At 36.8% G+C, this 13,594-nt stretch overlaps 1 protein-coding gene across 1 annotated transcript in view; it reads left to right on the forward strand.

Moving 5' to 3' along the window:
- Positions 1-1,593: 1,593 nt before the first annotated feature.
- Positions 1,594-13,594, forward strand: part of PRDM2 (PR/SET domain 2) — a 52,175-nt gene continuing 40,174 nt past the window's right edge. Inside the window, exons 1-2 of the mRNA XM_026053599.1 lie at positions 1,594-1,643; positions 7,441-7,514. Coding sequence (XP_025909384.1) covers positions 7,506-7,514 — 9 coding nt within the window. The 5' untranslated portion in view covers positions 1,594-1,643; positions 7,441-7,505. The remainder of the gene's footprint in view (positions 1,644-7,440; positions 7,515-13,594) is intronic.

The following is a 13,594-nucleotide window of genomic DNA, read 5'->3' on the forward strand; positions in this document are numbered from 1 at the left end:
ACTCAGGTCAGTACTTTACCCATTCTAACTTCTCCAGAGCATGCAGAACTAAAAACATAGAATCTGGTAAAGGCATAGTGATTTCAAAGTTGGTAAGTGTTTTGAGCCACTACTTGCAATAGCTGATAAAGAACAACTTACACTTTATCTTCAGCAAATAAACAGATAAAAGGTTACAGAAAAATCTTAGCTCTTAAGTTAGTTACAAACTACAAAATAGTTTGTGCTTTAGCTCATATAGTACGTGTTTTTGTCTGGATTTACATTCTCTGCTCTCAGTATAATACGATTCTAATTTGTAAAGTGCTTCGCTAAAAAAGCACAGCTGGAATTAGACTAGCTTGCTTGTAAGTTTTAAGTGTTATCTTAAGTGAAGTTAATTTAGCCTGATAAGTATTCTAAGCATGATGATATGAAGATCTTGCCACTGCCAAAACTAGAGGCTTCAAAATTGGTTTTGGAGTTCTTAAACAGTATTTTAAACTATAAGTATGTCCTAAGTATTCTAGATGGGAGGATGACTGTGTCCTTATTCGCTTTCTGCTGTTGCTTGACAAAGTTACGTGTGAAAACAGAAGCATTAAAGGTCTCTGGCTTCAGAGCCTGTCTTTTCCCCACTGTTAGAAGGTTATCTTGTGTTAGCCRGAAATGTGGTGGGCTGTTTTAAAAAGCTTAGATTTGACACAAATGGAATTTGTGTCTAGGTAATTTCTTTGCTTACTTGACAAGGAAATCATCTAACTTCCCTCGGAACAGGATTTTTGTCTGTTGGTGCCATGGGAACACATGGTGTGTCCTGCTTGCCCCTGCTTTTACTCTCTTGCCTTGACCTACAGGCATAAGGAATATGAAAAASAGGTCAATTCTAAAACATTTCTGGATGTTAGAACTCTAATCTAAAACAACTACATTAACGTGGCTGTCACCTATTGGGGCTAACGTGCTTTTCCCGTACGTGGGGGGCAAATTCTCCACACTCCAAYGTGCTGCAGTTCCCAATTTCTTTCCAAACATATTACAACTGTATTATGAATATAAGCTTCAAATGAGGATCAAAACCATTTTACCATGCCAACTAAACAGAGCTAGAGATGTCTTTGATACCCAATGGTAAAAAATATATATATGTACATTTATATAAAAATTATTTCTCCTATATATATATGAATTTATTGAGAGGAAATTTGGCTTGATAAGTTCAGAGACAATTCGGGTCTACTGTCGGGTAGCTGGTTAGGAAATACGACAGTGGATTTTTGTGGGCGCACACGGTGTAGGAGCAGGTTCACACCGGGCGCCAGGTGTGAGGCGCCAGCCTCGCCTGCGATTTATTTTATTGTCCTTATTCTCCCTCCACGCTCATTTCTGTGACCGAGGGAGGAAAACAGCGCCGCGTCACCGCGAAAAAAAGGGAATAAAGAGGAAAACGGGCAGGAGAAAGCCGCTCCAYGGCGGGCCGCCCAGGTGCGATGAGCGGCGCCGGCCTCAGCGGCGCGGGGAGGCGGCGGGGGTCCATGAGGGGGGGGCTCTGCCCGCTGCCTCCCCCCTGCCCCAAAACGTCACTTCCGAGGCTGGAGACAAAATGGCGTCCGGAGGGTGCCGGAGCCCGGGGCTGCTCCGCGCYGCGTAGCGCCGGGCCGCAGGTAGGAGGGAGGCGGCGCGGGCACGGCGGTGGGCAGGGCAGGGCAGGGCCGGGGAGGAGGGCGGCGGGCAGCGGGCAGCGCCGCGCCGCGCCGCGCCCGGACCCTCCTTCGCGGAGGAGGAGCCGCCCGGGGGTCCCGCGGCGCCGGCCGAGCCCCGTGGGAAGGAGCCGCCTCCTGCCGGGAGGCGCCTTGGGGGCTCCTCGGCCGCCCCGGGGGCTGGGGGCGGCCACCTCGGTGCGGGATGTGTGGGCGATATAGGGGGTACGCGACAGGCTGGCAGCTCAGGGCAGGCACCGCCAGCTTGACCTCGCCCTGCAATAACTTGGACCATCTATATGTTCCATAACTTGGACCATCTATATGTTCCATAACTTGGACCATCTATATGTTCCATAACTTGGACCATCTATATGTTGTTGTCAGAAGTTTGGCACTTCTCAGGTCTCAAAACCGGCCTCAGAGAGTTAGGCTGTGCCTAACTGGGTGAGAGGGGATGGGAGAAATGAATTCTGCAGTCGATTTTTCTCACTGTGGAGACCCTCCTTAAAACATCCAGTTTAAGCCAGAGATTTCTTCATAGCGATGTAGTGGCATCATGGGGAAGAGYGTTTGGGACAAGGCAGCAACTTTGCCAATAAAATGTTTTGGGCAAGTGGAAAATTATGTATTCATTTTATATATATTATATATACTGGAAGCCAGTGCAACATGGGGTGCATAGCTGGTAGTATCATGCAAGTGGGCAGCCACTCTGCACTGATGCATCTAGTGGTTTGAAATGAGGCATGAAACGGCAAAAATTTCATGTTGAAATGGTGAAAGAAACTTTGTTTTCCTTAAATGCATTCAAGATTGATAATATATATATAAAAAAATCCAAGTRTCATCCCTTGCTGGGTGTCTGTCTAGTGAAATGAGGCAAGTTCAGGGAGATTTTTGGAGATGGTCAATGTGCTGGTATTTTCCTGTATCTGCAGCCTCCTGACAGTGGTTTAACTGGCAGGATGCTGAGCAGGACCTCCCAGGGACCATCTGAACCTGAAAGAAATGAAAGGTTATGCTGTTGTTTATAGCGCTAGYGCAGTACCTTGGCCGTGAGCTATTAGCTCTACCTGTGAAGCCTAGAGACTAATATTTTTATTTTTATTTGTCAAGGATTTGTAACCATCTGGAGTTTGTAAATTCATGTGTGTTGAAACTTGGACATCTGTGCTCGACATAGTCTTTGTATTTCCTCTGATTTTTGTGGTTAACTTAATTTTCAGGTGTAAAATTGTATTATGTATTACTATCTTCTCATTTACTGTTTCATTTTTAGGTTTGATGAATATCAAAAGATTCTCAAAGTACATTCATGTTGAATTTATTTACATGCAGAAAGGCAGGTATGACTTTGACAATTAAACAAAACCACCAAAATTAAATATTTGCTTTTGCCAGTGTGTCTTCCCTGATTGCATTCTTAGCAGGAAAGTTTCTGCCTCGATGTAAAACATGAATATAGGCAAATGGAGGGAGATAGAATCTGTTTTGTAAAATGAAATGACTGAAACAAATCGTGCTTGGTGTGCTATTAAAACAGTAATGTATTTCTCCAAGAAGATCTTAATTCGAAATTACTAAGACTTTTTCCCTCTTTCTTTCTTCATTAGTTACACTTTTTTATTTTCCTCCCCCCCACCCAGTGATGAAGAACTGGTTTTCTAGAAAACTGCTAGAGTCAAAAACAGGTTTTATTTTAGCATTAGTGGTTCCTTAGTGTGGATACATGTCAACCTTTTTAGCAGTAAGCAAAGACTTCTTTAATAGAAAGCAGACAACAGGACTTAATTAGTGCCCAGAAATTAATTATCTCATTTCTTTTTACATTCCATTTTTCCCCTCTTTTTTTTTTTTTTTTCTCGTAGTCTTAGGTAACATATCTTTGCAATTCACTACCCCTAGACAATGCTTTCCATCTTTCAAATACCCGTTTTTAATCTTTGAGGGTTAACACGAATTTAAAAGATTCTTCCGTGCTTTGTTTCACCAAATAAGTTCAAAATTTGTGTATAGAACGTTTCATTACTGAATTGAAGAAAAAAAAATCCTGGTATTAAAGAACAACAAAAGCTTTTCATGTGCTGCAATTAAGAACCAAAACAAAGAAAGACAATTCCAAGCGCCCTGCAGTATCCTGACTGAAACCACTATTCATTAGTAAAGTAGAATGAAGAGACTTTTTGTTCCAGATTTTGTCACGAACTTATTTGTGCTGGAGCAATGATGTAATGTGTGTCTCATTTTCAGTTTCCAAAATAGATTGATTCTTCCATGTCTTTTTTTTTTTTTTTTCCTTTCTTTTTCTTTCTCAGAATTGGTGGTAATATTTTCTTTCAAAGTATCTTTTTTTATTCTAGAATTTAAAAATTGCACATATGAAGATGATAAATTTTACTTATAAAGGCAGAATACAGCTTGTGTAGTATAGTCTAACATGTCCACTAAAAATACCATGTTGTGTGGTTCTAAAACCTGTAATGCACTTGCAGTAAGTTACCTGCTCTTCTTTGCTTACTTCATTCCAAGTAAATTGGGTGTGTGAATGTATCTATTATTTTAAGGAATATTTTAAAATCTTAAGTGTGGAATTYGGAGCCAGGTCAAACTATCTTTCTGGGTTTTAGTGTTTTGTTTTAGCATGGATAGTGTTTCCTCTGCTTAAAATGCTGTGTACTGTTTAAATAAATGTAACTTGTTGCCTTTCTAAATGGACTTCCTTGACACTCCAGGTCTGTATGATGAAGTAAATCGTCTTCCTCTTGCGTTTGTGCTTCTATTATTTGAATATGTTGCAAAACTACCCAGTAATTTTGTACCGCTGGCATATACTAGGTAATGGTTTGAAAGCTTGGTAACGCCTTCTAGAAATTAATCTGAAGAATTTGGAGCTTATTGTACTGGTGAGGGTGCTTCATGAAAATGCTTGGCATTACAGCCTTTACTTACCTTTCGTTAAGATTGTCTCGAGAGGATCTTTAAGGTTTATTGTGATAGACGTTGTGAAGAGCTGGGAGTGAGCAATAACTGGCTGTTCTGGTCTTCGCCTGGTAGATGCAATTATATGCTGTTGTTGAACTTGTTGAAAAGGTCAAATTAAAAAAAAAAGTATTTGTTACCTCAATTGGCTGTAGCTACTAATGTGACTATTTCAAAGTACTAATACAGTTGTGATCTCTTACTAAGGTAAAATAACAAGTGGTGTGTGGTCATCATCTCTTCTTTAAACCTAATATATCACAATTGCTGTGGTTACAAATCAACGAAGTATCATTTTCTTTGAGGTTTTATTGGGAAATCTAGTGGTAGACCTAATTGTATGAGTAGCTATTAAATCAATTTATCAGTGTATGAATTTGAAGACCTATTTCTGTTTGCTGTGAAAGGAGTAGATAAGTTGTTGGTAGTAACTGAACATATGGGGAACTAAGTCTAACCACAGTTTTAGATTCTGATTCTTGTTTTCTGGGTGATATTGACCTTAGGTGCTAAATGGTAAATGTAGTATTACAAGACTTCTCTTATGTTTATTTAATGTATGTATAAAGAAAGCTAGTGCATGTATAGTGGATGTATGAAAAGTGTATCTACTGTCTTAAGAGTTTTCATTTTTTTTTTCCAAGGTGATTAATCTTTCCACCTGATTGAATTCACTGTTAACAAAAATAGGTAACTTGAAGGAAGATAAAATGGAGAAATATTTYGGAATAATTTTTGTTAAAGAGCTCATATGGGTAACTTATCACAACTGCAAGTACAAAATTTTAAGATGAAATGTTTCACATTAATAACTCTATTAATCCGATTATGGCTTTGGTTTACTATGTTTAACTTACTGTTTATTTTTATTTTTATTTTGTGACACACTGATTCCTCTGGTAGYTTACAGCTAAAAGAGTAGAGAGGAGTACAATCTGTTAGGAAATKTATCTGAACTTGTCTGTCCAGTTAAATACAGCAATTTCTAAATGATGATTTTGAATTAGTATATGAAAAACAAGAGCTCTTTAAWTTTTACTGCTCAGTAACAAAGAAAGAAAATTCTTACATAAGTTTTTACTGCTTTAAGCTCTTTTAGAAGACAAACTTTAAGTTCTACTAGTTTGTGTTGTTTCTTTGGCAGTGCCAATGAAAAGGCTCAGCTTGGAGGGAAGATACTTTCTGCTTGACAGAACTTTTCTGCTGCATTTACCCCTTCAGCCCTTTACTTATTGGTCGTGTCTCATACTTGCCATGTAATGGCTGAGTAGTGATGCTGTTGTATGCGAKTGCCTCTGTGTGTTCAATCCTCCTTAATTGTCTTTAGATATCTAGAGTTCTCTTTGTGCATTCAGTATTGGAAATCAGTTATACCTCAAGAGTACAGCGTCGTTTACCACAATGTAATGTGTTTGTACTTCTCATATTAAGTTTTCTAGATCCTAGATCTAGAAYCATGATTAAAATAACCTTATATGAATACGCTTGAGGGATGAATAATCTTCAGTGACAGGGAGGAGAAAAGGTGACAGTAGACAGTTGGGGACAGTTATCACTGAAACTCAGGCTGCAGCCAGGAGAGTTTGTCAGAGTAGGCTCCAAAGTCATGTTAATATAAAACATTTTTGCTTTTGTTTTCTTTACATGAATAATCTTTTTGTTTTAAACCAAGTATAGGAAAAAATAGGACATTTGTGTTACTAAAAATAAGTTGTTTTTCACAAAGAAATGTTTTGATGCCTTCTTTGGTATCCGTACAATTTCATTTACAAATTTATTTTGTGCAGATATAGTCCAAATGGACAGTGAATAAAAGAATCAAWTTTTTTTTATAATTCAGGTCTCATCTCAAATACAAAAGTTCGTAATGATTCCAACTTTTGTTTTTCATTTAATCCTCACTTCCATGTGCTAGGGCAACTTTCAGCAGATGACAGGCAGTCTATGGATCATATTTCAGGAACCATTTGTCTAAAGCATTCAAGTAAAAATATCTGAACTAGAAATTGTATTTGTCAGTCYGAGAGAATGAGTTAAGGTATCAAGAGTGAGAAAAGTAAATCGTTTGTGGGAGATGCCTGAGAAACAACTGTGTGCTACCGCACAAGAAGTTTGGAGACAAAGGAACATTATTGTCATTATAGGATGTAATACAATCTCAGAGTGACTGTGAATAGTAGTGAAAGCCCTTGAGCATTTTCTTTTTTGTTTTTCTTTTTTCTTGGAGTTGGCTCAATTAAAAAAAAAAAAAATCAACTGCTTGGGATGTATCATCACTAGAAACTAATTCAAGTTGCAGATGCACTGAGGAAGGTTAGAAAGTTGTAGTTGAACTCAAAAGGAGCAGTGGAGAGTGGGGCCTCAGTTGCACACACAAATTCATAATTCCATAAATTCAAAAGTGCAATTATAGTCTTTCATACTGTTTTGATATTGAAAGCTAAAGTAGTTTGAGTATTAAAGTTTTATGCAATTATTCAATGCCAAACAACTGAACTTGTTTTCAAAACAAACGAAACAATCCCATTTGAGTACATTTCTGTTGCATCTTTGTTTAAAATTGTGGCAAAAAAATGAATAACTATCCCTCTCTAGATTTTTCAAATATATTTGAGCTATAATGACAAATCTGTAACTTGAAGCAGATTTTGAATAAAGCAATATGCTGCTTTTGTGAAAAATCCTTTTAAGAAAAGCTCTACAGGTCTGTATGTGTACTTTCAATTCACTATAAATTTTTAGGTAGGTACATGTTTCAATTGTCTGTTTTTCTTTTTAGGGCTCATGTAATCAAAGGAGTTTCTTTGTTGTGTGTATCTTTTCAGAACACAACAGGAATTCAAAATGAACCAGGTGAGTTTAAATGTAACACTTTATTAAAATATTTTACCTAGATGTTAGTTAAAATACTTCACCTAGATGTTAGAAAAGTTAATTTTTTAATTAAAAAACATAAATCATCCACCAAAGATACTATTTAAAATTCTCAGTTCCATTAAATTCCATAATCTTCCTCTTTATGTTGTGTTTGTGAAATTTATTTCATTTTTTTTTATGTGAATTCCATTAGTCATATGTAAGTTATGGTAACTAGCACCTCTTAAACTTCTGTCCAAGAAAAGTATTTTCCTCTGTGGGTTTCAGTAGTAACTCAGCTGCTCATGAGAATGATCTGAAAATTAAAGACTTCTCTCCCCAGGCCCCACCAATTTACCGATTAAAACTTGCAGTGAAAAGAGTCTTTTGTGCAAATTGATACAACAGAAAGTTTATTTTTCCCCATTATAGAACCTAACCATCTACCTTCTTTAGAGTCTACCTTCTCTAGAATGAAGGTAGGACTTGGAAAGTGCCTTTCCTTTATGATGCAGTACTCTTTAGATGTAAGAATAGTATCTGGAATATTTTAGAGTCCTAATAATGTTCTGATCATTGCCGAGTGTACATTGATTTTTCTCTATCCAAATAATAAGAATAAATTTCTGTCTATTGCATAGCACATTATTAAAGATATAGAACAAGCCTTAATTATTCTTGTAAGTGTTCCTTGTTTTGGAGGACGTAATGAAGYCTTTTTGGCAAGGAAATATGAACATAGGATATTAAACTGAAGGAATCTCTTYTCGTTTGTTTATTATAGAAGCTGACTGTGAATAGAAACTTCTTATTTTGTTAGCCAAATCAACCACAGCTCACTGTAAAATACTTTGTTGTACGCCGTTTACTGATGTCTATTTCTGAGTGCTTTTCTTGCCCTTATGCTCCAGACATGTTATTTAGGAACAATATCATCATTAGCATACAATGTAATCAGCACTTTGCTGAAGTGTGCTCTATCACTACTGCTATAGAAGAGCAAGTACAACTAGCTATGGTGAGGAATTGGTTGATGAGATGTCTCCTGTTGCTTTTTTCCTTTAACTTGAAATTAAAAGTTGCCTTAAATACATACAGGTGTATTTAAAAAAAAAAAAAAAAAAAGAAGTAATTTTCTGCTCAGCCTAGTCTTGAAATACTTAGGTACTGTGAAGTATGCATGTTAGTATTGGTATTAGCCTGCTTTGAAGCATCAGTAGTCTGGTTTGCGACAGCTAGGATAAATAGTRTCACAATTTATGTATTGAGACTTCAAGTCTTTTCACTTTTAATGTTTGAATGCACCTGAGGAAATAAAGAAAGCAGCTTATGGCTCTATGCTAGAGTAGTAACTCTGCTGACTATTCTGATAAACTTGAACTCTGCTAAAGTTCTGAAAGCTCTAGATTATAGTCTTTAGTAATTATTATCAACTGCTCTGTTTCCTTCCTTTTTGTGTGGATATTTCTCTCCCCCCATCACTGATCTGTTTCTAAAGTTAAGACTTTTCCAATGTGTGAAACTAAGTCKAAGTCTTCATCATTCTTATTGGACCGCTAATATTATTCACGCAGTGTTGTGGTATATGTCATCTTGCAGTAAACTGTTGAGTTGACCGAGCCTCAGGGAATGATTTAAGTAGCTTGGAGTCTTATCTTGGCATCTCTGGCTTTCATATTTAGTTTCTGAGATGTGTGGAGATTATATGGCTTTTTATTGTTCAGTTACCATTCATGTTAAGTGTGTATTTAGCATCAACCCTGTGGTGTTTTTTCTTGCAGTGCCCTTGTCATTTCATTCACTGACAAGTTGTAGTGCCAGGTCTGTATAAGAAATGTCTTTGCCTCGTGTCAAGCACCTTTGAACTTTTGTCTTCTCATACTTCTTTCATTCTGCTTATCTCTTGCTTTTGGTGTGACTTCAGTAACCATGCAACTAATTGGGTGGTTTAGAATGGGTTTATATGAAAAGATTGTTGGTTTTATTGTTCCTCCATAGTATTATTAAAGTAGTGCAGGAAAAATCATTTCATAGATAGTTAGATATAGCCTTCACATCATAATAAAGAGGAAAAGGGTGTTTTTTTTAAATAAACAGTTTTGATTGGAACTAATATTGCTGGATATCTTGGAAAATTACTGTCTTAGGAGAAATGGCATGCGTTTGCTTTTTTTTAAAAAAACTTGTTTTAGGATTTAAACTGCTCATTAGAATAGTCTGAATATTTCTGAAAAGCAAGCAGATGTGCCTTTTTTCATCAGTAACATCTGCTGTGGCTCAGAATGCATTAAGATTTAGTAGAAAGAAGGTTGCAAGGTTACCTGGAAAACTGCATGGTTATTAAAAACTGGTGGAGGCGTAAGTTAGCAAATTATGGCTATACTTGTAACTCCGATTCTCTTCTCAGTTTTTCACTTTTGTTTAAGAGTTCAACTATTTGCAATACATCTTTAATCTTCAAGCATGCAAACTAAAATTACTGCCAAGAGGAGTGGTCAAATAAGGTTTCTGGACAAGCAGAGAATTTTTTGCTTCTGACTGACCTGTCTTGYGCTAGTGACTGTGTGTGTCGGCGAACTTCCTCTGCCTCTTCATCTCCATTTCGCAGCCCAGCTATCCCCTCTAACCTCAGCCACGTCCTTCTCCCTTTTGGACATCCTTTCATTTATTTTTTCATTTATATGGAAAAAGCCTGTCTTCACCAAAACACAATGTTCCTTTCCACTCAGCACATTCATTTGGCATGTGTGGTTTTTTTTTTTTTTGCTTGCTTGTTTTTTTTTGTCTCTTACTCCCAGTCTCTGCATCAACTCTAACCTCATTGTAGCAGGTATTGTTTCTACTCTGCTTTTACATTGCTTGTAGTATTGGAAGCTAACTTTTGATTGCTGTGAATTTATTGAAGATTATGCAAAGTTATATAAAAGCTATACAAAACAGCAGGTAATTGCTAACATATTACAAAATTATAAAAGAAATGTATTGGAAAAGTACTATCAAGGTGACTGGACTATAAATTCATGCAAAGAAGAAAATGTTTCTGTTAGGATACCCTTGCAGCCTTCAATTTCAAGTCACTTAATCCTTGCAAGTTTGGATGCTGACAGTGTGATGTTTGTGTTGAGCTTCAGAGTAATAAGCTTGAAAGTAAAAAGAAAGCTCAGCTGCTCTTGGATTCAAATTTGCAATATTGGAGTGACTGAAAAGTCACTGTGTGAGTGAAACGTTAAGACTTTACATAGGTGCATAATTTAACTGGAGCATTTTTTTTTTTAGCAGAAAAGTCAGTTTAAATATCATGGTTTGGTGTTGACGAAGGTGACTGAGCTTGTAGTATTTCATTTGATAGACATTCTTTGGGGACAAATTCTGATCTGGAAAATGTTTCAAATAACTACGTTTAAATTGCAATTAAAATGAAATGCACTGCTTTGACTGAACTTTTTAAAATTCTACTGAATGGTATTTGGTTACTTACTAATGTTTTGAGGTGTGAAATGTGTTGTATATAAGGCCATTTCCTATTTTCTGCTGCTTATCAAATTAATATAGCAGCTTTGGAAAAACTTGAAGTGCTGTGTTTTGTGAAGATAGTTGATAATCTCTGATTTTATTTAGGTAGATTTAAAAGAAAAGTTTTGATGGTCTGCTACAACATGTAAATAAACTTATCTTATATGAGAACAGTTTGGGAATTTTTTTAAGCTGAAGGAAGGGATGGCTGTTAGGGAGTATGTCTGATACATCAAAGTATATGATGCAATATATGCTTCTACCTAAATTGATTCTGAATTTATTTTATTTTGCAATACTGTTATAAATCACATTCTCTAACCTTAGTATTTTAATTACTTGTTTAGTTACGGTTGTAAAGAATGCTTTTGTTAGACTGAAATTGCATTGCTCTGATAGCTGTTTTGTTCACTCCCTGCAATCTCCCTTATCAGCCTATATATAATTAGTTACTTAGAAAGCCCTGTGGAAAATAAGGTTGGGGTTGTCCTAGAGAAGGCTTGGTGTAGCGTGTGTCGGGAAGATATTTAGGTTTCATAGTTTGGCATGTTGCAGAGACCCGGGTTTTTGTCTGCAGAGATGTGGTTTCTTGCATATCAGATGAAGGGTAACAGATGCCTGAAAACTGGTTGTCTTTCAGCATTTTTTTTTTCATTTCTATTTTTTGGAAGAGTAAATTAAAATTTCCTTCTGCTTCCAATAGACCTTCAACTTTTATAACTAAAGTTTTTTTTTTTCCCCTCCCCCTCCAATCTACTCACTTGTGTGGATGGGAAGAGATTTCTGGCATTCTGCGCCTTCCGTAGTTTCCATTTTGGGGGTCTTTCTCCCCTACAAATAGCTCTCTACTATTTGTCTGTGCAGCTGTTGAGGCTTATCAAGGCAGCAGTAGAATAACATTGCTGTGACTCTGGTTTTCTCTCTTTTTTTTTGGTCTCTGTTACTGAAGAAAGTCTTGAGTAGCATAAGTATTCAAATTACTTAAACTTACACTCTGCAAGCTGCATTCAGAAATGTAAAGAGAATAATTGCCATATTCAGCATCCTCACAAAAAGCGGATTCTAAGTGGAAGAAGTTGTGAAGCTTTATCCATTTTTCTTTAGAGTTAAAAATACTAAATTTCATTGCAGATGCAAATACATTTCCAGTCAAGTTTCTTGAGTGAGTAGTATTTACTCTTATAGACTGTATGAGCAACAGTGCAGATATTGGCAGCCTGTAGAACCTGTTAGCTTCCTAAAAGCTGACATTGAACCAGTCACTTATTAAAACATTTACAAATCATTTATTAGCTTTTTATTGCCTTTCTGGCTTTATAGAGAAACAAATTGATCATGTAGGGATATGAATATTAGTGCCTACTGGCTGGGAAGTCCTAATTACTGATTTATTAGGAAATTAAAATTAACATTTAGGATACTGAAGTACTACCTTTGAAGGCAATATTTCAAACCCGCTAATTTTTCTAAAAGTGACTTTTTAGCTTAGTCTATTCTTTTCAAAGCAAAGCAGTAAACGTGACATGCAGATACTCTAATGYTGATCTTTGGGGTGATATGATCTTTGGAGCATGTTTATAGGTTGTAAATGTAGTAGAAAGATAGCAGTTGACCCCAATAGTGTGTGTAGAGTTCTGCAGAGGTATTGCCTGTTTTGAAACTTCAGAAACTTCTGTCAGAAAGTCTGCATTTTAGGTATACTCCTGCTGGCCTGATTCCTTGCCCATTGCTGGAGTCAGTGAACCTTCATAACATATAAAGCTTTATTTTGTAGCCTGCAGTCACTCGGAGTAGAATGAATAGCAGGGTAAAGGGAAGGAGGAAAAGAGTTCCTCATAACTTCTGTGTACTTCATAGTGTACTTCATAACTTCATAGAGTCCATTTAATTAAAGGCTTACTTGAGTTTAATTGTTCTTACAGATAATACAGCTTGGGTCCTGAGGAAGATGCTGCAAAATACATTAGAATATGAACTCCTGCAGCTCAGCTATGCTTCTTTAGTAGTCTGCAAGAATTTTACCATTGTCTAGCAAATGCAGGGTGGTTTATCTCTGACCCCTGGCCTTTAGTGTTAGGTAGCACAAAATATGTTCATGTGTGTTCCTGGCATGGTAGATGAAACATCCCAAGCTCACATGTAGCATACACTGTATTGTTCATTTAAAGTCATATCCTAGATTCACTATGTAAAATAAATGACTCCTGTGTGATTTATATGCACTTCAGAACTGTGTATACATATATATATATTTTTTTCCCTCTTTCTCATGAGAGACATTTGAGTAAAGGCAGTGCTATTGAATGCAGAGAAACTGCATGATTGGTGCAACACTTCTAGATTGTGGCTTGAGACTATCCTTGGGTATCCCTGGCGGGATAAAAACAACGGGTAAAACATTAATGCTTGGATTAAAAAGAAATCTAYATTAGAATATTGATGGAGGGAACCCTAGATGAAATGGCAATTCGGAAATTTTACTTCCAAGTCAAGTTTTGTTGCTTCTATGGGAGGATCATCTGTTATGTCATCTTTGTTAATGGTCATGGTCCTTCTGTTTTTTT

The sequence above is a fragment of the Nothoprocta perdicaria genome, unplaced genomic scaffold (assembly GCF_003342845.1).
Source record: "Nothoprocta perdicaria isolate Ctin4 unplaced genomic scaffold, notPer1 scaffold_117, whole genome shotgun sequence".
In the NCBI taxonomy this organism is placed as follows: Eukaryota; Metazoa; Chordata; class Aves; order Tinamiformes; family Tinamidae; genus Nothoprocta; species Nothoprocta perdicaria.